Raw genomic sequence first — 23,277 nt, forward strand, 5'->3', positions numbered from 1 at the left:
TATCTCGCACCTCAATACACTAAAATGATACCAGTCGTAATTAAGGAACTAATAGTTATTGATCATGATATTCACAACATAAACCCAGTGGCGTCGGAAGCAAATTGAAAGTGGGGGGGGGGGGGGGGGTAAACTAATCCTCAGAAATCTTGACAAGCAAAAAAAAAAGAAGGAAAAAACCCTAATTCCCAAAATCATGAAAATCCTAATATCCGGGGGGGGGGGGGGGGGGGGGGGCTAGTATACCTATGACTTCAATTTTTCAATATTTCAATCTTTTTAAGGTAAATTTTGGAAAAATTATGTTTGCTGCGAGAACAAGTACAAAAAAAGTGTGGGGGGGGGGTGGGGCTAAGCCCCCTACCCCCCGGTTCCGACGCTTATGAAAACCAATCCTCTTTTGCTCATCAATTATTCATTCGATTTGTTATCATTTCAGTTATTAGAGATTTTTACAAAAATAAACTTGATACACATATTTCATCCATGGATAACCACTGAACTATAATTCTCCATTGACATATTCCATGATGCAGATAAAAAAAACCACAACATGGTCAACATGCCAGCAGAATAAATGATATTGATGATTTCACAAAGCTGTGTTCAGTGCAAAATTATGTTCTACGTCTTATTTTTATTCTTTGATTGAAATAAAACACATTTTCAACTTCTATAAGGAAGAAATTGCATCCATGGAATTATGAACGCAATCATCTGTTTATGATATGAAGTCTGTTTGGAAGATTCAATAGTGTAGCTATCAGTTTGGAGAGAGAGAGAGAGAGAGAGAGAGAGAGAGAGAGAGAGAGAGAGAAAGAGAGAGAGAGAGAGAGAGAGAGAGAGAGAGAGAGAGAGAGAGAGAGAGAGAGAGCAAGCAAATAAAAAACCGAAAAACAATAGAATATCCTGGGATACATGTATGTTAACTTACTTCAGTAACAAATCAAAAATATCCAGGTTTTTGGCCAATATTGCATATTGGAGAGCGGATCGTTTTAACCGTCTATCAGTTGCATCAATTTTGGCGCCATTTTCAAGCAGATATCGGCAAATCTCTAGATTGCCAGTGTTGACAGCGGTCACCAAGGGTGGTGTCCCCTTGCCATCCTTCTTTGAAAATATCTGGAAAAAATGAACACATATAGGTGTAATATAGGTACACATATAGGTATAACAGTAAAAACTTGTTGCAAACCTGCTCGCAGATTGTAAACAAAAAAAATGATATCATTGAGCTCCAAGTTCCCCTCATATATTATACATAGATACTAAATTATACAGATAGCGGAATGTTTGTAGAACAGTAGATTATCAATATTGCAAACCTCTTCCCAAGAAAAAAAATTGCAAGATAGTACATTGTATGTTTGTGGTCAGGGTTCGGAGGCGTAGTGGGTGTTTGATCAATCCGAATTGGTTGGTAGCGTAATTTGATGTTAAATATTGCTGATTTCTTGCAGAGGTTAAATTGGATGGCAAAGACCATATGTTCGGTGTTATCCAACATTTATAAATACCAGTATACCATGCAAGACATTTTCTAATTGTAACTTGTTGCAACGATGTGCCGTTGGTTTGTCTGCTTGGCGTTATTGGTATTATGGCAACAATATTAATGCTGAAAGTCTTTATTTCTAAATTTTAATTATTTAAAAAGATCCTGACAAGCTAAATCGCTAACTGTTCAAGAAATTTCACAGTTTACTAATCCATTTAATTTAGAGCTGTAGAAAAAATATGATACAAGACTTCCATGTAATTGTTTTATTCTTTCAATGCCCTAACAACATTTTTACGCCTTTCTATTTTAGGATATGAGAAATCACCCTGGTCCTACCCATAGAAGAAGCTTATTGGTGAATTATTGCTGATAAACTTTCTAACACACGACAAAGCTTTTTTGTTGCTTCTAGAGAGTTTTATAACAAATGCATCGCAGTTTGACACGTGAATTGAGTAACTTTTATAAAGAAAGCTATATATTTCGAGGGATTGTCGTAATTCTGTCGCTGAATATAATTCTTCATTTATGAATTACATCACATCTCTTTACGTTAAAAAGCACCAGTCTAATAGACATTTGTGACCATTGAAAAATTACAACATGCATCATGCTGTTACAAAAGATGATCGAGTGTTCTAGCCATGGAAAGAATTAGAAAAAACACCAAACAGGAGGCATTTGCACGTTCAGAACCGAAAATCGATGGGGCAAGTTTTTGTACACTGCTACACATCTTACAAAATAGAAATTAAAATCCGGATAAGAAATTTTTTAAGTTATCTAGTTTTATTTTATTCCTCAAACTGTGTCCTCTTTTGGGGCCTTGATGCATAGACCCAGTATTAAGCACAGGTGGGTAAAACAAAATAAACAGGCATATATACGGTTAGAGGCGTATATTTTTTCATTCTTTCTTTTGGAGGAAGTTTCGTTAGTGATTAAGCAATACACGCTAACCATTAATCTCTCCCGCTTTCCTTTGTTGTTGGGAAGTCATGTGGAGATATTCTTCATATTTTTCAATTAAGAGCCGTTTGCAGCCTTCGCTCGGCAATGGAATCGGATTAATATTTTGCCCTGTATGTAAGTCTGCGTAAAGATTAAAACTCATATAATTTCCCGAATGCAAGATTATTAAAAACAACCATACTGGCCCATTGAGCGTGTACTTTTGAAAGACTGGTTGACCAAAAAAAAATTGTTTCCCATTTTTGTCAGGCAAATTCACCTCCCTCTCACTTTGTATCTATCTCGTAAAACACAATGACAGAATCTCATTAAATTTCCATTGATTTCCACTTGTCTAAACTCTTGTTTTGATTGTTCTGAAGGAACAGGCAACATTCTATTGAAATTCATTCAATTTTTAAACCCCCACATCGTTGGATGGGTATCCATACCTCTCCAGCACATCTTAAAACAACGTCAATAATACGATGGAGCAAACTGGCTGGCTTCATTTATAGTCGGCCGATCACAGATAAAGTCAATCGGCGTATACCCGAGAGAATATAAATGATTTATAAAAACAAAACATCAATTTTGACTTCCCTTTTCATATGATATACCCACACTTTGCCGATACAACACTGATTTCAAAATCGCCGTTCTCGTTTTTGTGCATGGATAATCGAGAGAGTAGTGAATAATTCACAAGATAATGCTCAATAATCAATTTTAGAGACTCTTTTTTTTTAAAATTAACGTTAAACAAATGAAATTACAAAGGAGACCGATCCGGGTATATGATTTAAAACTACTCGTTTAACAAATGTAACCAGCCAGTCTTATAATGTCGAGAGTTGACAATGGATCAACTCTTTAATCTGCAGAATAAATGCCATAGAGAATTACCATATCACCAACCATTATATAAACACAGACATTGAAAAAGCATGTGTGCACCTCGGTATACACCATGCATCAAAACTGTTTTTTTTTCTTTCTTATAGAAGAAAAATAAGCTTCGTTGAAAATGATATATAAAAAAGCAAAATATGATTCTTTTAGTTTACAGATTGATAATATAAAAATACAAAGGCGCAATAATTTGTTATGTGTCTTTGATGTTACAAACTTAAAAATGAGAGTTGGTGGGAGAGAGAGAGAGAGAGAGAGAGAGAGAGAGAGAGAGAGAGATGATATTCCCTAGGGTTAATAAGAAGGTTACCATAGAGAAATTTACTAATGAGTTAAACAATGGGGGATTTTGAAACTTGTTTGTGATATCACGTGTTTCCAGACGCGAGACAATACCCTGTCCAAGACACGAGAGATTGCTTCAAATTCCTAAAATCTTACGAAAGCTTAAGGTGTCTCCTCCATAATACCAGAAATATCTACTTCTGTGTCATATGCTTTTGCCCTCTTTCTTTTTTTATTCGTTTGTGTACTCAGAGTATAAATGTGGTAAATTTGTCCATAGCATCTCGTTTGTATCAATTAAAAGTAACAACGGCATTAAATTAACTGTCTACATAGCATGGTAAACCACCATTAATGGAAAACTTATTGTGGGTTTATTATATTTGTCCCTTTTTATCGGTCCAATTTCTTTACAGTAGTGGTACTAGGACAAAATTTTAACAATTTTCTCTTTCAATAAAACTACTCACATGTCTAAAACAGTTACCACAATAACTGCTGGACGTGTTTCTTATGTATCTGTATACATGTGTTACCAATACACACAAAGAACTGTCATGAAGCGGTAAAAAATCATAATTCGTGACAACGTTCATTCATTTCTTTCGATAAACGATACATTAAAAATCAATAAAACGATCGTATCTATACAACTTACTTGTAATTTATATTAACTAATCCAAATTGCAATATTGTCCTGAGAATACACAATCCAAAAGAAATACTGTATCCACAAACGTTTTATAAAACGCTTTGACGATTCCGTATAGGCTTAATGGTTTAAAAAACACTTTCACCAATTTATGGCACACTAATCTGGAACGGCGATTTTTTTTAATTAAAGTATCTCAATTAATATCGGTTGGCCATTTAAACGAGTGTTCTCCAGAATTTGGTGAATCGACTTAACGGTTTCTGTGTTGTGCCGGGGTATCTTTTATTGAGGCAATTGCTAGCGACCGTTACACGATATCCCGTGTTTCTGGATTGCAAACAATGCCGGCCTGTACCCGCCGATCTGCACTGTGACAAACCCTAGGCCTGCTATCCGTGATTGGTCAGGAACAAAAGCGCGTGCGTAAAACGGGGAGGTGGGTTGAAAACGAAAACTAGCGCCAAATACAGGACACGGTTTTAATTGTGCAAACGTGCAAAAAGCGAATTTTTCACTTAAATTTTATCGTTTTAATTTACACTTTACATTGCGTGACTTTATTCCGCCGTAATTACTGGAACAACAATGGTGAGTGTTGTGAGGTTTTAGCCATTACTTTGTCAGCTCTTTTTGTGTATTCCTGTACCTTTCACACAGCGCGTTCATCCAGTCAGAAGAGCTTTATTAAAATGTTCAGACACTTGTTTGTTAGGGACATTATCGAAGGTATGCGAATCAAATCCACTCAATAAAACGTAGCACCGATGAAGAAAATCACTAAGTTAACCTGGGTTCATGCAATACCGCGGATGGGCGCGGGGATTGGAAACAAATACCTCTATATATTACACCTTGCTCTTCTTAGTTATCTAATTTGATGTTTATTTTTTAAAGCATACCGTGCAGGTAAAATATTTGTCAGGTAATGCGGGTATTTTATTAACGGTAAATGTCTCGGTGACATATTGATAATTCAACGCAATTGAATATTGATACAAGACAGTTCGTATCAATTCAGCGTGATCATAGAAACTCGGGAGAATACCTCAGCCGACTGAAACTAGCTTAGGGATTTGATCTAAGTCTAAAAGACAGAGAATGATTAGGAAAACGTTCAGCGGCATGCCAAAAAATATCATGAAGTTAATTGTGAAAATTATTGGCCGTTGCAGGTAACAAAAATAACCACCGTGTATTCCAGAGAGAGAGAGAGAGAGAGAGAGAGAGAGAGAGAGAGAGAGAGAGAGAGAGAGAGAGAGAGAGAGAGAGAGAGAGAGATTTTAAATACATATAAACCAAAACTGAATTTCATGGCAATTAACTTTTATCGATATTTCATTACTCAAGTTGAATCGTCAATTGATTTTATAATGGGCGGTCATTGATTAATTCTTGCGACGCTTCGTGTTCTAAAAAAGACAGAATTGTTAATTCCAGAGCGATAAAAGCAGGTATCTTTACAACAGCTCTTTTCTCTACCATTCAAGAGAAAAAAACCCACGGGAGTCTGGACGAGTTCCGTTTGATATATAGGAATCGTTAGTTTCCACTTTTAAATACCCCTCACTATTATAATTCTGTGTGTTGCCCTGATCAGTTTTGGAATTTCAAGTGCCAATATTTTCGCCCTTTGACGGTTGAGAAGACCTCGCCATTTTGAGGTTGACGATGGCGAATAGGAGTTTTATTGACAAAAGTCTTACATATATCTTATTATCGTTTTACTAACAGCATGCCAGTTTGCTTGTCGGGCCGTGCTAAAATTTTGTACGCTGATTATCATATTACTCATCGATTGGTTATTCGATTTCATTGAAGTTAATACTAATTTGCATATCAAGCACAGAACCCGGAAACGGACTGACCAATGTCATTACATGATGTTTTGGTAGTGAATATCAACACGTGGACAGTCCAAAGCTTGTTGTTTGTTAAATGTATGAAATATATATGTCTTGAAATAAGTGATTTATAGTAGTATGCCTACACCATTTTACTCGGACCTACTCTACGCGGTCTTCTGCATATGGTAGTAACAGTCATATAGATACTGTTTCTTCCATTTTCATATCGGTAACAAAACGCTAGAAAGGGGAAGATGGACAATGTATTCAAATGAAATAAAAAACGTCCTCCACCGTTTTTACTTGTTTAACGAACGTCGCATTACTGTGGAATCATTAGATTTCGTGGTGGCTCAATTTTTGTGGAATTCGTGGTTGCCTCTCATCCACGAATTAACATTCTCCACGAATTATTGAATATGGGTTATAAAGTCATATATCCTTTTGTAGGTATAATATAATACACGAAATTACGTCCCCACTAACCTGTAAAACTTGAGCAATCAACGAAAATTGGCCCCCACGAAATTAATGATTCCACAGTATTCGAATATTATCCGGTAAATCTAGAAGCGCTCTTGAATGAAATAACCAGTATCGAAGTAAACCAAATATTACGGATACTATCGGATTGTAACCAAGTTAAAAACGTAAAGAAATAAATTTAACAAACAACAAGCTTTGGACTGTCCACGTGTTGATATTCACTACCAAAACATCATGTAATGTCATTGGTCAATGCGTTTCTGGGTTCTGTGTTTGATATGCAAATTAGCATTTACATCCATGAAATCGAACAACCAATCGGTGAATAATATAATAATCTGCATACAAAATTTTAGCACGGATCGACAAGCAAACTGGCACGCTGTTAGTAAAACGATAATATGTACTCTCGGACTAAAAGGAAATGGTTCCAAATATCGTTCTGTATCAAAGCAACGTGCTACTTATCGTCCGAAAGACAGCTGCTTAAGCTTTTCATGATATCTGTGTCTTCTGTTCATTTTACAATTTAGCATTTCAAAAAGAATGCAAAACTGTTCGCCACCATGCTATTAGTTAATATTTGGAAAGAGCGACAACTCTGAATCTGCTGTCGATTCGGTTTATGGTGGTATGAGACACCTCCATAATGTGACCTTCTTGAGTATTCCTATCAAAATAAAAACTAAAATCAAGTATAATTTCTAACAGAACTCTTTTCCATTATTTTTGCCTTGAAAATTTTAAACCGGTGAAAGTACATTGTATTTCGATTATATATACTTTTAACCTTATTAGTATCGACAGGGTCCCATGCCACCTTGAACTACATGTAGCTCCAATCTCCAGTTTGTGTACTTTATAATTATGTTGGAATACAAAATGAACTATTATATTAAACATCAGTAATTAAACGCTTCGGTGGGGGGGGGGGGGGTCTTTGAAAAGACATTTTCTTAAATTAAATTACATACAGAATATTAAATTTTGAAGAAATTGTCCCACCACTTTTTGGAACATTTAAAAAAAATAGAGAGAAAATTAACAAAATTAACAAGATGAATTTTTTTTATTATGCGTTTATCAGTCTGCATCCCGCTCCCCTTTCAAAAACGAGGCTAGGGGTCTGCATGGTTTGGGACACATGTAAAGAACGACAACCCCCATGGTTTTTCCTTTTTACTATGAAGTATTGCTCGGGATAAGTTATGGATCTTCCTGGTGTAAAATTTATAAATGAGCAGCCTTCAATCTTTTTGAAAAATAAAATTAATTAAAATACACACAACTAGTTCGCGATTTTGATTCCAATCGTAAATCACGTAGTGTGATATCCGACTTTTGTACACGTCATCCAACAATGTGATCATGCTGTTACTTACTGGCATCTTCTTCCAACTCACTGTGAACATGATATGTTAGCGGGGGTGGAAATGTTTTAATGGAAGGAAGAGAAAATGACAAATTAATAATAACATTCCTAAGAAAACAGCTAAGTTGTAATCTATTATTTTTCCATTCTTTAAATTATTTCGATTTTGAAAGTATTAATATTGATTATGTGTTTTAACAAACGTACGCTACTTCGCTTAGTTTAAATTAAAAAGTTGAAAAAAAAAATATTCCCCGCGTTGCAGTAAGGACCGACACACATACAATGTAGATCCTTCTCAAAGTCCCTGACTGCTAAAAAAGTGAAACATGCAGCTCCACTGAACAGTTTCTCCTCGACCTAAAGAAATCCAACTGTGTACATTCTACATTTACTACTAACGAAACTAAATCACGATCTAACAAAGTGTGTTTTATTTACGTTCCATGAATACTTTAAGTGTTAAGTCAAAACATTCAGTTATCAAAGGAGTGCAAATATACAATAGTTGCACACTTTTCCCTTCCGTTGGCTTCCTTTAGGTATATATTAGACATAAGCACTTAATTAATTCCATTTTCATATAATCACTGACCACAGTAAGGTTGGTGCTATTTATTTAAAGAAAATGTGGAAAATATTTAATTTTAAAAAATCTCAATTTCAATCCAATTGTCATGTTGTAAATTTTGAATTTACTGAATGGTTGTAAAAACAAAATTCACAACATGACAACTACCAAACCCACCCATTCTTCATTGCATCTTAATTGCTATTACTCTAATTGACTCAAACCAAATTCTGTTTGTTCCAGTTTTGCATATCAACCATCTCCAACTCCAAAACTTTGGCTCGACTGACAATTTGGAATCGTGTCAAATGGTTATCGTTGAATTTGATCTTGACCTCTGAACCTTAAAGGGCCAAGGTCACATTGCTTTGATGTTGCGTTGACATTGATCTTGGGTTCTGCACCTCCCAAAATAACGGTTTCCTATGCTTTTGGAAGTTTTGTTGAACATCTGACCCTGGTTTTTGCTGCTCTAAGAGCATGCCTGCATTTAGCAACTCTTTACTCATCTTTGCAACCATCCAATGCAAGCAGTGAGTAACCCTTATTCTTCACTCAATGCAGGCATTCTGGAAAAGATTATCTCTCTTATTTCGGGAGGGGGGTGGGGGGGGGGTGGGGATAGCTGCAGATCTGTAGCTCTCTGGTTGAAAAAATTCGGATGGACAAACCAGAGAGCTACAGTTCCAAGCGTTGTAAAAACCTCCGATTTACGCCGCCGTTTTTGTGTCGCTCGCTTCGGGAATTATATCCGCATTTAAAAGCATTCAACCGCCTAAAAAATTGGATTTATTAATTAAACATATAGTTTACCCTAACTCTGCTAACTTTATTTCTTTCAATGGTTCACAACGGCCATCCTTCGCCTTGGAATGTCATCGTTTTAAAAAACTCGCCTTATGACAGCCATGTTTACCTAGTAGCGAGATCTCGGGTGCGTCGATTTACCCAAATGGACCCAAATGGCGATTAAAGTGGAAAACAGTTATAATAAAATCCTTATTACAGGCACGTAGCATCAGGGGGGGGGGGGGGGGGGGGGCAGGGGGGGCCTGCCCCCCCCCCCCCCCCCCCCCCCCCCACTTTTTCTCGCAGCAACAAAATTTTTTAAATTTACATATAAAAAAATGAATTATAATCTAGTTGGCCCCCCACTTTTTTGGAAGTTAGTAAAAAATTGATATGAAAATAAGGAAATGAGTATACCCCCCCCCCCCCCCCCCCCAGGGAGTAGGAATTTCATGATTTGGAGGGAAAAAAATTTTGGTAAGGAAGAATTTTTTTTTTGAAGTATAGTTGAGTCTACTACCCCCCACCCCCCCCCCCCCCCCCCCACCTCCCTTCCACGGTTTAGGATTTTGAAGATTTTTGGAAACTTTAAATTTCCCCTTTTTTTTATATTTTTTTTGCTTGTCAAGATTTTTTGGATGTGGTCTGGCCCCCCCCCCCCACTTTCAAAAACGATGCTACGTGCCTGTATTACTAATATTATCACTTGTTTTTAGTCATTTCATGGGGTTGTTAGCCGTTATTAAGAAAAATGGCGACCCAAATGGCGATTCAAGCGGAAAACAATTATAATAAAATCCTCATAATTTAGGGAAATTTGGAAAAATAAAAGCCGAAGGTCCAAAACAATAATTAAAATTATTTCAGTATATCTTTAAAAATTGTTTTTGAAAAATAGAGATGAGCATTTTATCTCGATTTGTAAAAATATATAATGTATGTAATTATATTCAAATAATATAAATATATATATTATATAAAAATAAAACAACTTTTTAAAATAATTTTAATCATTGTTATGGACCTTCGGCTTTTATTTTTCCAAATTTCCCTAAATTATGAGGATTTTATTATAATTGTTTTCCGCTTGAATTTGGGTCCATTTGGGTAAATCGACGCACCCGAGATCTCGCTACTAGGTAAACATGGCTGTCATAAGGCGAGTTTTTTAAAACGATGACATTCCAAGGCGAAGGATGGCCGTTGTGAACCATTGAAAGGAAAACAAAGTTAGCAGAGTTAGGATAAACTATATGTTTAATTAATAAATCCAATTTTTTAGGCGGTTGAATGCTTCTAAAGGCGGATATAATTCCCGAAGCGAGCGACACAAAAACGGCGGCGTAAATCGGAGGTTTTTACAACGCTTGGAACTGTAGCTCTCTGGTTTGTCCATCCGAATTTTTTCAACCAGAGAGCTACAGATCTGCAGCTAGGGTGGGGAGAGAAGCTTTAAATGGCTGTTGATACACACGCATAGTCACTATGATTGTCTATATGAATTAATCACCCATCATTTAAATCTCTGAATTAATGATTGCCACTCTCTAGAGCTGTGAATTATTGATTTCAGTAATAATTACCGAGTTCTCTGCAGAATATAAACAGAATGCTTCCCATCAGAAATATTTCCCGTGTATGATAGCAAACGGATATATGTTAAAAATTGATCTTCTGATTAGTTTTAATTTTGGATGGTAATAAACATGAAAATTTTAGCAATACAGAAAGGAGACACAGAATAAAAAATTCAGCACGAAACAGACCATTTACAAGTGGAATTTGATAAAAAAAATTATTCATACAAACATATTTTCTTGTTTTCCATCTGAATAAAATTTGTTTTTCCTTTTCAAGTATAATGGCTGCATATTTTAATCAAAGACGATAACAAAGTGGAATTCTTAAAAGAAACGTCTTATTGGGTATGATGCATAATTTGCGTGTTATTCAATAATTCATTTTGCAAATGGCCTTCAAACAAAACGATCAATTGCATTTTATTCTAAACATTTTAATATGTACTCATCATGGTTAACAGTGACTGCAAGTCAAGTCTACAATTACAGATTAAATGTTGTTGCCAACGTAACGCTGTGGTCTTAGAGAGGACTCCCCAATACTTTTGTTTTTTTACTAATTAACAATTTTTTTTTGTCAATGAGTCCATAGTCATGGACTCATTGACAATTAAAAATTGTTAATTAGTAAAAGACACTTTATCTAAAAAAAATCGATAGTCCAAATCCCAAAAAAAGTGAATGTGGGCCTTGAAACCATTCTTCAATAAATGAACTGAAAGATGGCCGACTTGAGCATGACTCAAAGTGCTGTTTGTACATGTGTAAATGGAATGAAAACATAGTTTGCTCATAGTATATACTATAGTATTTGTGGTTTTAAAGTTACTAATGATGATATCAAGTATTCTCTTGAACAAAAGTGAATATTTTCACCAAATATTTGCAGGGACCTATATAAACGTTCCTGATATCAGTCATTTCAGGATTTAAGGTTTAATAGGTATATAAAATCGAGCATTATTTCCTCCCAGTTTGAACATTTCGATACTTTAATCAAGCTCCCTTCCTATCCCCCTCAAGTTGTAATCACTGTTTAAAAAAACACACACACACAGTGTCAAATGTGAGAATCAACGTTTCCGAATTTTTTGTTTATAGAGAAGTCAAGCCCAGTCATTTTTACAAATATTGACCCACCTTTTGTACGCCTAAAGCCGACAACAGACCCTTCCTAAACAACTCTAAGTGTTTTTGTTATAACAAATGATCTATGTTAGTTCAATACAAATATATTCATATTTTGAGAAGATCTTTAAGGGGACTGGATGGTCTTGGTCATATCTTTGACTATATTGATCTCCTCGAGAAGAAGAGTTCTGTATAAAGATATAGGGGAAAAATATTCAAACGTTGAGGCTAAAATATATGAATTTTTACTTTATACTATGAAATAGTATAGCTAAAAATATAATCTCGAAACATTTAAGGTAATTTGTTGACCAAATACATGTAGTCTCCTTAAAATATGTAATTTAGTCTAATTGAGAAATCTGGTTTGACCTCCTTGTTGTATTTCTTTTTTAAAAATATTATACAATGCAACATATGCCATTTGTATTTCTATATTTAAATGGTCTGCAAAAACTCCACCCACAATACCGTACACCACAGATGTGCATGAGGACAGGATCCAGCTCCCCCTCCACCGATTTTGACCCCCGAGGTAGTTGGCTTTTTAAAATAAATTCTTTTAAATTTATGTACACAACATGTTCCATTCTAAATGTCTAAAAATTAACTGAGAATAAACGATTATAAGCAGGTTCGTGTAGTTTTAAATAAATCCTTTATTTTTAATTAATATTCAGATATTTGATATGGAACATGTTGTGTACATGACTTTAAAGGAATTTCTGTATAAAAAAGCGTCAACTTCCCCGGGGGTCAAAATCGGAGAGTAGGGGTCCTGTCCTCAAGTACTTGTGTGTACACCAATGCAGGTCGTTGTAAAAATTATGATGCTTCTCACAAACCGCAATGCTGTAAGAGTTCGTTAAATTCTTCCTTTTTATACATGTATGTTTAGGAACGAAATTAAAACCCCTGTACTTAAAACATTTTCACTCCCAAGTTAAAAAAATATATCTTATAATTTTTAGACCTGGTCCAAAAACTCGCCATCGCTATGTATGCACTTCTTGTATGAATGTATTTGTTTATCAAAGGGACCAAAGTTACCAAGTGTCGTAACAGGTGAGTACGGACAAACCGACAGAGAATAAATGTATAACTTGATGTCTGTGTACGGTATCGGAGTACCAATAAATGGGTATTTAATACAGCGTGGATTATTATTAGAGATTATTGTTAGAGGGCCATTGTTTTGGGCCTGTGATCTTATTCTTCTAGGAGCCTTTTATGTCAGTTACCGAACCATGTCATAAAGGAGGACATCATTAGAACGATCTGCCGTGCATCAAGCATATCTACATTCTATATTAAATATTCTAAATGTTTTAATTAAACAAAAGGTGTTTTGTTCAAAGGAATTGTGCCAGGTTATAATGGATAAATCCCATCCAACTTTTATATGCCTGGTTTGTAAATAAATACTCTATATTTTAACGATATCGATTACAGAAAGTTCATGCTACTAATACTAGTTGATACCATAACAAACAACAGAAATTTAAACAAATATAGAGAATATTCTTTTTTTCAGTTTCTTTATCTTTAGTTGATTCATTCTAGGGAAGATCCATCAATATTTGCGGAGATCATGGAGAAAATCTATACTGACGGAATTCTCTTTGATTCTACTTATAGTTGTAAAACGTAAATAGAAACAGTCTTTGAATTATTGATTGATACCACCCCCAATACCCAGCACCCAAGGCGGAAGCTGACACGCATCAATCTGAGGAGGGTTTTCTCCCTCTCGTCTGTTTAATGGAGAAATTGGTTTTTAAGTGGGTTTTTTATTAAGTCAGTCAAATTTCTACAGTGATGTTTTGCATACAGCTAAAGATATTTTTTTAAAAATTCAAATAAGTGATTTGAATTGCACAGAGAAAAGAGAGAGAGAGAGAGAGAGAGAGAGAGAGAGAGAGAGAGAGAGAGAGAGAGAGAGAGAGAGAGAGAGAGAGAGTTTGTTTCCTCACAATATTGTATAATACTTGCTTTGTGATGGTAACAATATTATAATATTCAATTTGTTATAAAGAGATAACCATCCCGTTACTAGTATATTAAGGAGGTATCTCGTAATAACGAATTAATAAATACTTTGTTGTAGCTACAGTGTAGTTATAGTTATAGTGTTGTCCACGAATTAATTATTAGTACATGTACTTCGTTATGAGAAGTCATTTCTGTCGTTTTGCCGACCTTGTATCTTGTTAAAACGAGTAACTGTCATTCCATGTATATCTCTTAACAAGTAGACAATACAACGTTGAAATATCAATAAATATCAGTAATTTCCCAGTGCTGCATCGGGAAGTCAAAATACCATTAGAACTTTGAATCGGACAACATCATGATATCAAAAGTAGTATAAATACAACGAGTAGCCATATCTCTGTTTTTAAAAAACCGAATAGTTTTGAACTTTTTAAATCTTTTAAAAAGCTTTTGGGTACCATGTTAATGCGCTAAGGCCTAATTTCAATAATTTGAACGATACTTCACGAGTATAAGAAGTTATTGGTATAAGGACTGTTCATCTGAACTATCATATTTTAAAAACTTGAAGTCTTTTGATTTAAAGTTTGGTAAATGTACCCTGTTGTCAAAATACAACGGAGAATAAAACTGAGATATATAATGTAAGTGTCTAACATCCGTTAGGATTCAGGGGTAAGGATGGCGGGGATTAAGGATTAACGAAAATTAAAATGAGGTTATATCATTTCTTCAGTACAACGTGAGATACATATATAGTATACAATTATTTAATGCAGTCAATAGACCAGAATATTTTTCCCGAGGTGCAGGGAACAGCTCAGTATGATCTATTGCCCGAGGCCATGAATGAATCAAGGGAAAAAATTCTGGTCTATTGACTGTTCAAGCATTAAATAATTGTTTTATTACCTAATTCCTTTTTTAGTTTTCGGGGTTTACAATTTGCATATTGCAGATGGTTTTCGTGCCATTATTCAATATACTCAGATTTTTTCCCCATCTTTTACATGCACAAAGCCTGTTACATGCATTACAACATCTCAATTTAATATTAGTTTACTCAAAGAAGGGGGAGTCTTCAACCCATTAGATTTTCATTAGTCTTTTACCTCATATAAAGCTTTAAACCTGTTGATTATTTGATACTCCATTTTGATAACATTGTATTTGGTTTCACCAAGTACTAAAAACAGCGTCTATGTAAAGGAATATACATTCCCGTTGCCGGTCCAATAGATCGCAGTCTATTGACCGGCGGTCCAATAGATCGAAGTCTATTGACCCGGCGGTCTAATAGATCGCAGTCTATTGACCGGCAGTTCAAAATAGATGCAAATATTTAATTTGTAATAAAACAACAAAATCCCTTTGATTAGGTAATAAAAGAACATATAATACCGGTAAGGCACACTATATGTAATAGTTTAACATCCGGGGAATCGATCATTGAACAGAACTTTGGTGTCTCAGACGATATCGATATCTGACATGTGATTAGAAAGTAAATTGACAATGAGATAATAAAATTCAATACAAAATTTAATTATGGTGAGATTATAGGATAAACATCCACCAGACTTATTTTTTGGTTGTCGAATCGTAATCTTTGTAGTGTTTCAATGAATTTCAGATCATGTATTAAGTCAAAGCATACAGCCACCACTGCTCAAAAATTCGACCTCAAGACAATCAATATCTTGTATTCAATTATGAGAGAACGTTTTCACCTATTCCAGGTGTTTTACCTCCAACACCCCACACAGGAATGAAGATAAAAAGCCGCTGGATCAATCCATGGCTTAAAAAGAAACGTCTGAAAAAGGTCCCAATGGCCATAGAAAGGGGCCTTAGAATCTCTGAAACGATCAGGATTTTGCGTGCATGTCTGATATTATTCCTCCTTTGACAGAAATTTGATTATAACCTTGCGATCTCGACGATTCAAATGTACATGTACCAAATATTAATAACTGAGGGATATTCTGAAAAGACAGTGCACCTACATGTACAATGCAAGTGTACTTGTAGTTTATTTACATGCTATATATGTAGACATGTAATGTTTAACGTTGAACACTGAACGAGATTAAATATTGAAATGTTTTCTCTTTGTTTAGCCGGTCGAATAGTGAATGTGTTGATTCCAGGCGAGCAGAACAATTTATTCAAATGCATGCACATGCAAACATACATGTACTTTGGTCTTTTACCTAGAGCCTATGCACAAATGTAAATTAGAGATCTGTATAATACGAGTTCAGCGACGATTTAAATGTGCATTGTGGATGGCTGTGCATCTGACATAAAACTGAATGGACTTAAAAGGGCAGAAACATAGCTTTCATATTCTCTTTTGCTTCTGACGATTTGACAATGGGCATGATTACACTTCTGTATTGGGCGGTAAATATCAAAGATGTTAACAACTGTACAATACGTATTCAAATTTAATTCCTTAAAAAAGCTTCACGTACTTGCAAAACAAAATCAGGTGTATATACATTGATGGCAGCTAGGACGAGGTTTTTTCAATGTGTTTTATCAGCGTGATCGAGGAGGAATTCTGAGGGTTCTATAGTAGTGGGTATTATGCTTAGATTAGTTGGATAGTTCAAAAAGGGAAATAATGTCATCAATTCTATGGACATTACAAGCGATTTAAAGTAAACACTGAAAGGGCGCTCTCAATATTGTAATGTTTGCACGCTGTTTAGACCGAAAAGCGAAGTTTCCAAACGGCATATAAACTGTTCATACACTGAAAGCCGAAAGGGCAATTCATCAACAGACATGCATCGTCATAAGTACTCTATGGTGCTTTTCATATCAATTTAAAACTTGACCCACATAACACTAGATTGATTTGAAATCACTATCATCGCCAAATTGATTAGCTCGATTGGCCTCGATCACCGTGTAAAACAAACCTTATATACAGGGGGTGGTCAAGCTTTAATGACTGCGATGACAGCAGGCTAATACACAAAATGCAGATCTCCGCACGCCATTGTCCCCGACTCCGGTATCCTATTCAGCCGTTAATTAATACAAGACTTTGGAAACAAGATATACTTCTTGTGCCAGCAAAGGGTTGGAATGACGGCCAATTGTGTGCTGGGCTAGGTTATTTGAACCCCTTTGAACCTTAAAGTTTAATTTATATTTCGGCTTGAACCAGATCAGTAACGTTACCTCTTTGTCTTGGTTGCTGGCGAGTATCTTAAGAAGTTCCTTGTAGCCCTTCTGTACAGCGATGTGGAATGGGGACAGCCCGTCATGGTCGTGAATGGTGGGGTCTGCCCCTGCTTTCATTAACAGGGAGGTAAATTGGGTATTCTTACCCAGCACTGCCCAGTGTAGGGCCGTCCTCTCTGATTTATCCTGCACATCGATATCTAAGTTATCATTATTTAACAATATCCGAACACATTGCACGAAATCCCTGCCGAATGAGTTACCCCTACTACACCCTTCCTTCACACAGAATATCAAAATATGGCCTCCATCTTCGTCGAACTCTTCGTTGTCCCTATTCAGGGGGATGTCCCTCTCCTCGTTCTTAGAGAAGAACTTCCGCAGTTCTTTGTCTTTGCCCGTCTCCACGGCCGTCCACATGTTTTCCATGAGTTCGGCAATGCTGGCCTTTGTCTCTTCATCTTGCCCGGTCCTTTCCGAACTTTCAGACCGTTCTGTCTCTTCTGAATCTGCCATACTGGAATCTAATCCCTCTCCGACACAAATCTTCTGCTTACTATCATGGAACTTTGTCTCCGTAAGTCGTATTCATGGCGAGGAACCTCAATTCTGTCTTACTTTTGTCACATCTTGACAGCGGATTTGTTTTCCTTTTGAATTAAAGCATTTTTTTTTATCAACAATAGTCCCAGGGTAAGAAAGGGTACTCGATGTATAACATTAAGCTGATTTTCTATTGATTCCAGAAGATAACTAACCGAGGGAATTCATTAAAAATCAGCCTTCGCTCCTCTGTTTCCTCTTGCTTCAGCAACTGAAACCGTTCTTGCTACAATCAATTCAGTGCGGCTGAATATTCCAGGCACTCAAGAACATAAGACACAGACTTTATGTGAAGTTATGTTTAAATGCATCGATAGCATAATTTAAATCGAATAACATGTGCTCTTTAAAATAATCTAGCATTCAATTTATCTTCTAGTGTGATCTATGTAATAAGACACATATACGTGTTTTTGGTCAAATCACGCGTGACTTTACCTAGTTGAGCGAGAAGTAAATATTGACACACGACCCGAGTTACTACAAACAGTTCTTGTCGATTTCAATGAATTCGGACATTTAAAAATTAACAGTGAAATGACAGTGTGTTATTAGACTCTCCTTCTAGTTGCTATAGGCCTTATTGATTAAGCTTCGCCATATTAATTTGTCAAAGTTCATATTTACTCTTTTCACCAAAATCCATCCCATTTATAAACAAGAAATTTACCTAAAATTTTAAAACACTTTTAAACAAATACCTCATAAACGTTGATTTATACAATGTATCGATTTGCTTAGTTTGGAAAAAAATCCAGATTTACAAAATTTTGAGATACATTGGGGGAGGGTTGTTTTCCATTATTTATGTCAGTAATAAATAATTGTTTAAATCAATATAGGTTTTTAACCTGTATACAAATAACAATGACATTTCATGACAAATGTCGTGTGATGCAATCTTAAAATATCCTTCGGCAGACGATTATTGACGTATTGCGCTTGCTTTCATGTCCAAATCGATCGAGCGCTCGTGTTCTGCAACAATCTCGCCATAACAATGATCGAATCATTGGATATGCAACGAGTTTATCTTACTCTGGGTGGAAATTGATTGAGATGTAAGTGAGAAACCACTTCAAGAGAATGGGGCTCTATCATAAAGCGATAGTAATTATGAGATGTGTTAGAATATGAAAAGTAAACTGATTGCCATGATCAATTAAGTATATTTTACTCTGGGTTTACATACATGGTACGGCAACCGCCAAACGAGGACCAATCTACTGCAACAGTTTAGCGCAAATTGATTTTCAGCTTTTCCAAAATTTTATAGAAATTAATACACATTTGTGATTTAACCATGACCAGCTTGATTAAGACCCTCTGTTAAAAGATGAAAATGTTTTATTAATTAGGAAGGCTGGATGGACTTTATCATTGACATGAAGGGTTCACAGATTGTACTTTTCTAAAGATCATGTTTAGAAAAAAATCTGAAAAGACAATAAAACACTGATAATGGGTTGGAATAATAGATACTCATTTAGAGTTTTATAATTTATCATGTTCTTACAGTAATTTAGCATACTTGGATTAAGCACATATTTAATACGTTGGAGCAAATGTCAGATTATGTTTGGTTTCTTCTTCTTTTTGAATCAAATGGTGTATGGGCCATTTTAGCCCATCATTAGTAATTGATACATTTTGGCACAAAGTCATAGAGAAAAATCTCAATATCTGTTGTCTGTGACTTTTTGTTTAACCCAAAATCAAATATTAACAAAAAAATCGAAATACCCAGCGGGTGTCATTAATCTGCTCGTTCTGGGTAGCAAGGTGTCCGTTTACCTACCCACTTGATGGAATTTTCATTGATTTGGAAGGTACATTATATATGTAAATGTAAATACGCTGTTTTTAAACTATAACACTATCCTTGTACAAATTCAAGCGCGATAACTCTAACCGCTCACAACACTGTCCACATACCGGTATAGCTCTGTGATGCCGTCGTACATAAATTCAAATAAAGAACGTCGCCTCACTGGTTCTATAATCATGTTCGACAGGCTTTCGATTTCACTCTCTACTTGTTTCAGTTTCAACAAATATTTACTACCATACATAGCAATCGTTTTCTGAACAAAATCGTCATTTTCAATAACATCGTCCACATTGTTCTTGTACCTGTTTAGAATACGCTGAGCCAACGCATTCTTTTGCAGCTGGCACAAATCGTTCGATGTAATTCCGCCCGCGAGTTTCATTTCTGGATCCTCCCCAAGTTTCAGAAGAATGAGCAGCAGAACCAACAGTTCCTGGTTTCTGTTTGGCTGGAAGACGATGGCTCTTCCTTTAGAGATATAGGCCTCTGGAAGACCTTCCAGCAACACTTGCAATGGCGTTTTCCCTTCCCTGTTTCGAACGTTCGGGTCGGCGCCCAGTTTAAGGAACACTGACAACGATTTCCATTTCTCGTCAGATTTGACCATTATGTCTTCTGTTCCTCTGCGAATCGTTAATCCAAGATCCACAATGATATTGGCATCCTTCATCTTTGCCATTGTTTCCAATATGCCTTTAATGGTATCCACTTCTTTCTTCTGCTCCAGAAATTCTTCAGTAGCTGGGGGTTCCAGTGGTGAATCAGACAGCATAAGATGAAGAGGGGTGTTGCCATCGCGATCTTTGCTGTTAATTTTTACAAATTTAGACACAAGTAACTGCATAAGAGGGATGTTATAATTCCACGCTGCAAAATGTAAAGCCCCTTTTCCTGTAAAATCACAAACGTGCACGTTGGCGCCTTCCTCTATCAGCCATTTTGCAACAGCCTCGTTTCCAGCCCTGCAGGCGACAAGAAGTGGCGTCATACCATTCAACTCGTCTCGGAATTCCAAATGCGTCCGATGACGAAATAAATATCGGCACACGTCAAGCTGATTCGATCCACAAGCCATTAAGAACGCATTGAATCCCAAACAGTCTGTTTTCCCGATTATTGCCCCTTGGTTTCGCAGGAACTTGACAATCTTAAGGTGTCCTCTCTGGCTAGCTATCATCAGAGGGGTTGTTCCTTCGAAGTAGCCGTACATCATCTTCCATCCATCTTGAACACAAGTGAATATCTTGGGTCCTCCCCTGAGTTTTTGATTTGGATCCTCTCCCGCTTTTACCAATAGTTGAGTATGTTCCAAGTTGCCATCGAATACGGCTTGGTGAAGATATTGTACATCCAGTACCTCGTTCTCGTCTGCCAATAAAAGATTTTTACATGGAGGATTTCTTTTAAAGGGAAAGGTATATAAAAAACAAAAGCAAATAAATTTTCCTTTAATTCGCAAACTTGATTTCTTGCCTATAAGATCCATGTTTCGGTAAATCGATTATGTATTTTTAGATTGATATATATATAACATAAACATAACATAACATAATTAGCATATTAAAACAACTCAAGCAATCAGAAATACATCTACAGAATGTACGTGTACTGTGCGTTCAGCTCTTAGATCTAAGTATTGCTAACAATGTTGCTATTGACAAAATGAAAAGTTGAAAGTTTACCTCTTCAAATGTACCGTAAACATTGGGTTTTTCTATTACGGATCTGATGTCAGTTACAAGTTAATTTTTTTTCAGTAGTTAATACAAGTTCCAACTTTTTGCCTCTTTTTTTGTTTTTGTTTTGGAAGTTGTAAAAATTCATTCTGTCTATAATCAAGCCCAGTATTAAATACAATAGATGTGCGTCCAAAAATGATAAGTGATTTTTTGTTCAAGTAAATGATCGTTGCTAATATATGTAACTGTTAATATTTAAATGATATAATTGGGTATTTCATAGATCATGTCATAATGTCATCTCCTCTGCTACATGTAACTCATTTAAACACATGTAGATATTTGGTACTACAGTGGAAACCGATATGTATATATTATCATTTACCTGAGCTGAATGGCTTGCCACATTGTCCTTGATAGAAACCAACACGGTAAACCTCATTAAGGACTATCAGGTGTCGGCATTTGTTCTTTATCTCCGCTAAACCATCAGCAAATCCTATATCCTCATCTTCCGTCATCTGCAGATTAGTGATTACATTGTTTGTGATTAAGTAGTTTCTTCGTTGACCAGTTAAATTGTAATTTTAGTGAATGGACCGAGCTAAAAACTTACCTTTTTTCTAAACGTCTTCTAATTATTTATCAAGTTATGCATGACGGGAAAATCTTGGTGAATTTGTGTCAGAGTGTGTGCTTTTGTCACGCTTCAGCGCTGCTACTGACAGTTGAAAATAACTCATATCTTCTTTAAAAAAAAATAAGGCATATTGCATATATTTAAAGGAGACGGCCCTCCCCCTTTCGTTGATTTACTTCTGTCCTTTGAAACAAGAAAGATAACTCTAACAAATAAATATTTCGACGTTTGGTTTTTTTCCTGAAAAGCCCTCTTCCCTTTGATTACTGAGTAATTTGTTCAAATTATTCCTACACTATGCAAATATCTTATATATAATTTCAATAATATCATATCGTAGTATGATATCATATTTCTTAAAAGAAACTTTATGGTAAATACAATTGAAAATAAATCGTCGAATTTCGTCGGATGTTTTAATAGTATGAAATATACGAACCAATTTATTTTCTCACAAAAATATGACGAACAGAAATTTATAAAGTAAAATTTTGAACAAAAGCTTTTAATTTCAACCGTTATGGATAAAAAGCAATAGAGTTTAGAATGTACAAGTTGTAAAAAAAACCCTTAAACATTTAAAAGTCGATAAAATGCAATAAAAGGTGTACGTGCGATTGACAGGGAACAGTAATAAAACAAAGGGGGCTTAATGAGTTTTGGAACTTGTGCTGAATCCCATTGTGTTAATACAATAAAATAAGTTCAAACCAATAAAACAAAACAATCAAACAAACATGAGAACGAAAGAGTTATATATAGTGTATATACAAGTAGATTGTATGCTTATTTTTTTTAAAACAGGTTGATAAATATTGTTTTCATGAATGGCCGGAACTAGAGAGGATTTTTTAAAAACTGTTTTTCTAGAACTCTTTTTCGCTTCGCACAAATTGAATCAATTTATGCTTTAAATATATATATATATATTTGCAACATAATTTGCATGGTTAAGGTCACTGTCGAAACCCTTTGACCACCAAGACATCATATTATAAAAAACAAAACAATTTTAATGAAAATATTATGGCGCTCATGTGATTGGCCAGATTTCTTTCACAAAAGTGTAAAGGAGCCAATCGGATTATAGCTTTAATAATTAATGAAGTCGAGAAAAAATTAATGAGTAGCTCCACCTTTAGTAAGCGTAAGCGAGACTGGCCGTCGATTTTCAACGATGGGTTATGATTAATTTTTAATTTTAATAAAAATATTTCATTCTTACTGTTGGCAATTAACACAGGTAGCTAA

The 23,277-nt window shown here is 35.5% G+C and overlaps 2 protein-coding genes across 12 annotated transcripts in view; both read right to left on the reverse strand.

Annotated features, from left to right (window-relative positions):
• The window catches only part of LOC105345132 (trichohyalin), a 40,835-nt gene extending 22,580 nt beyond the window's left edge, over window positions 1-18,255 (reverse strand). For 8 of the 11 annotated variants that reach the window (XM_066089171.1, XM_066089168.1, XM_066089169.1 and 5 more), the window contains exons 1-2: window positions 17,271-18,255; window positions 935-1,125 (exon numbers count right to left, since the gene is read on the reverse strand). In XM_066089171.1, coding sequence (XP_065945243.1) covers window positions 935-1,125; window positions 17,271-17,789 — 710 coding nt within the window. In that variant the 5' untranslated portion in view covers window positions 17,790-18,255. Of the gene's footprint in view, window positions 1-934; window positions 1,126-4,310; window positions 4,692-17,270 lie in introns of those variants that run through there. The other 3 variants (XM_066089170.1, XM_066089174.1, XM_066089175.1) reach the window with 3 other exon arrangements.
• Window positions 18,256-19,218: 963 nt separating this feature from the next.
• Window positions 19,219-21,939, reverse strand: LOC105347272 (putative ankyrin repeat protein RF_0381). The gene is made up of 2 exons (XM_034469648.2): window positions 21,772-21,939; window positions 19,219-21,075 (listed from the first exon to the last, which is right to left on the reverse strand). The coding sequence occupies exons 1-2, from the start codon at window positions 21,905-21,907 to the stop codon at window positions 19,784-19,786; spliced, it is 1,428 nt and encodes a 475-aa protein (XP_034325539.2). The 5' UTR covers window positions 21,908-21,939; the 3' UTR covers window positions 19,219-19,783.
• Window positions 21,940-23,277: the final 1,338 nt, after the last annotated feature.

This window comes from Magallana gigas, chromosome 6 (assembly GCF_963853765.1).
Source record: "Magallana gigas chromosome 6, xbMagGiga1.1, whole genome shotgun sequence".
Taxonomy (NCBI): Eukaryota; Metazoa; Mollusca; class Bivalvia; order Ostreida; family Ostreidae; genus Magallana; species Magallana gigas.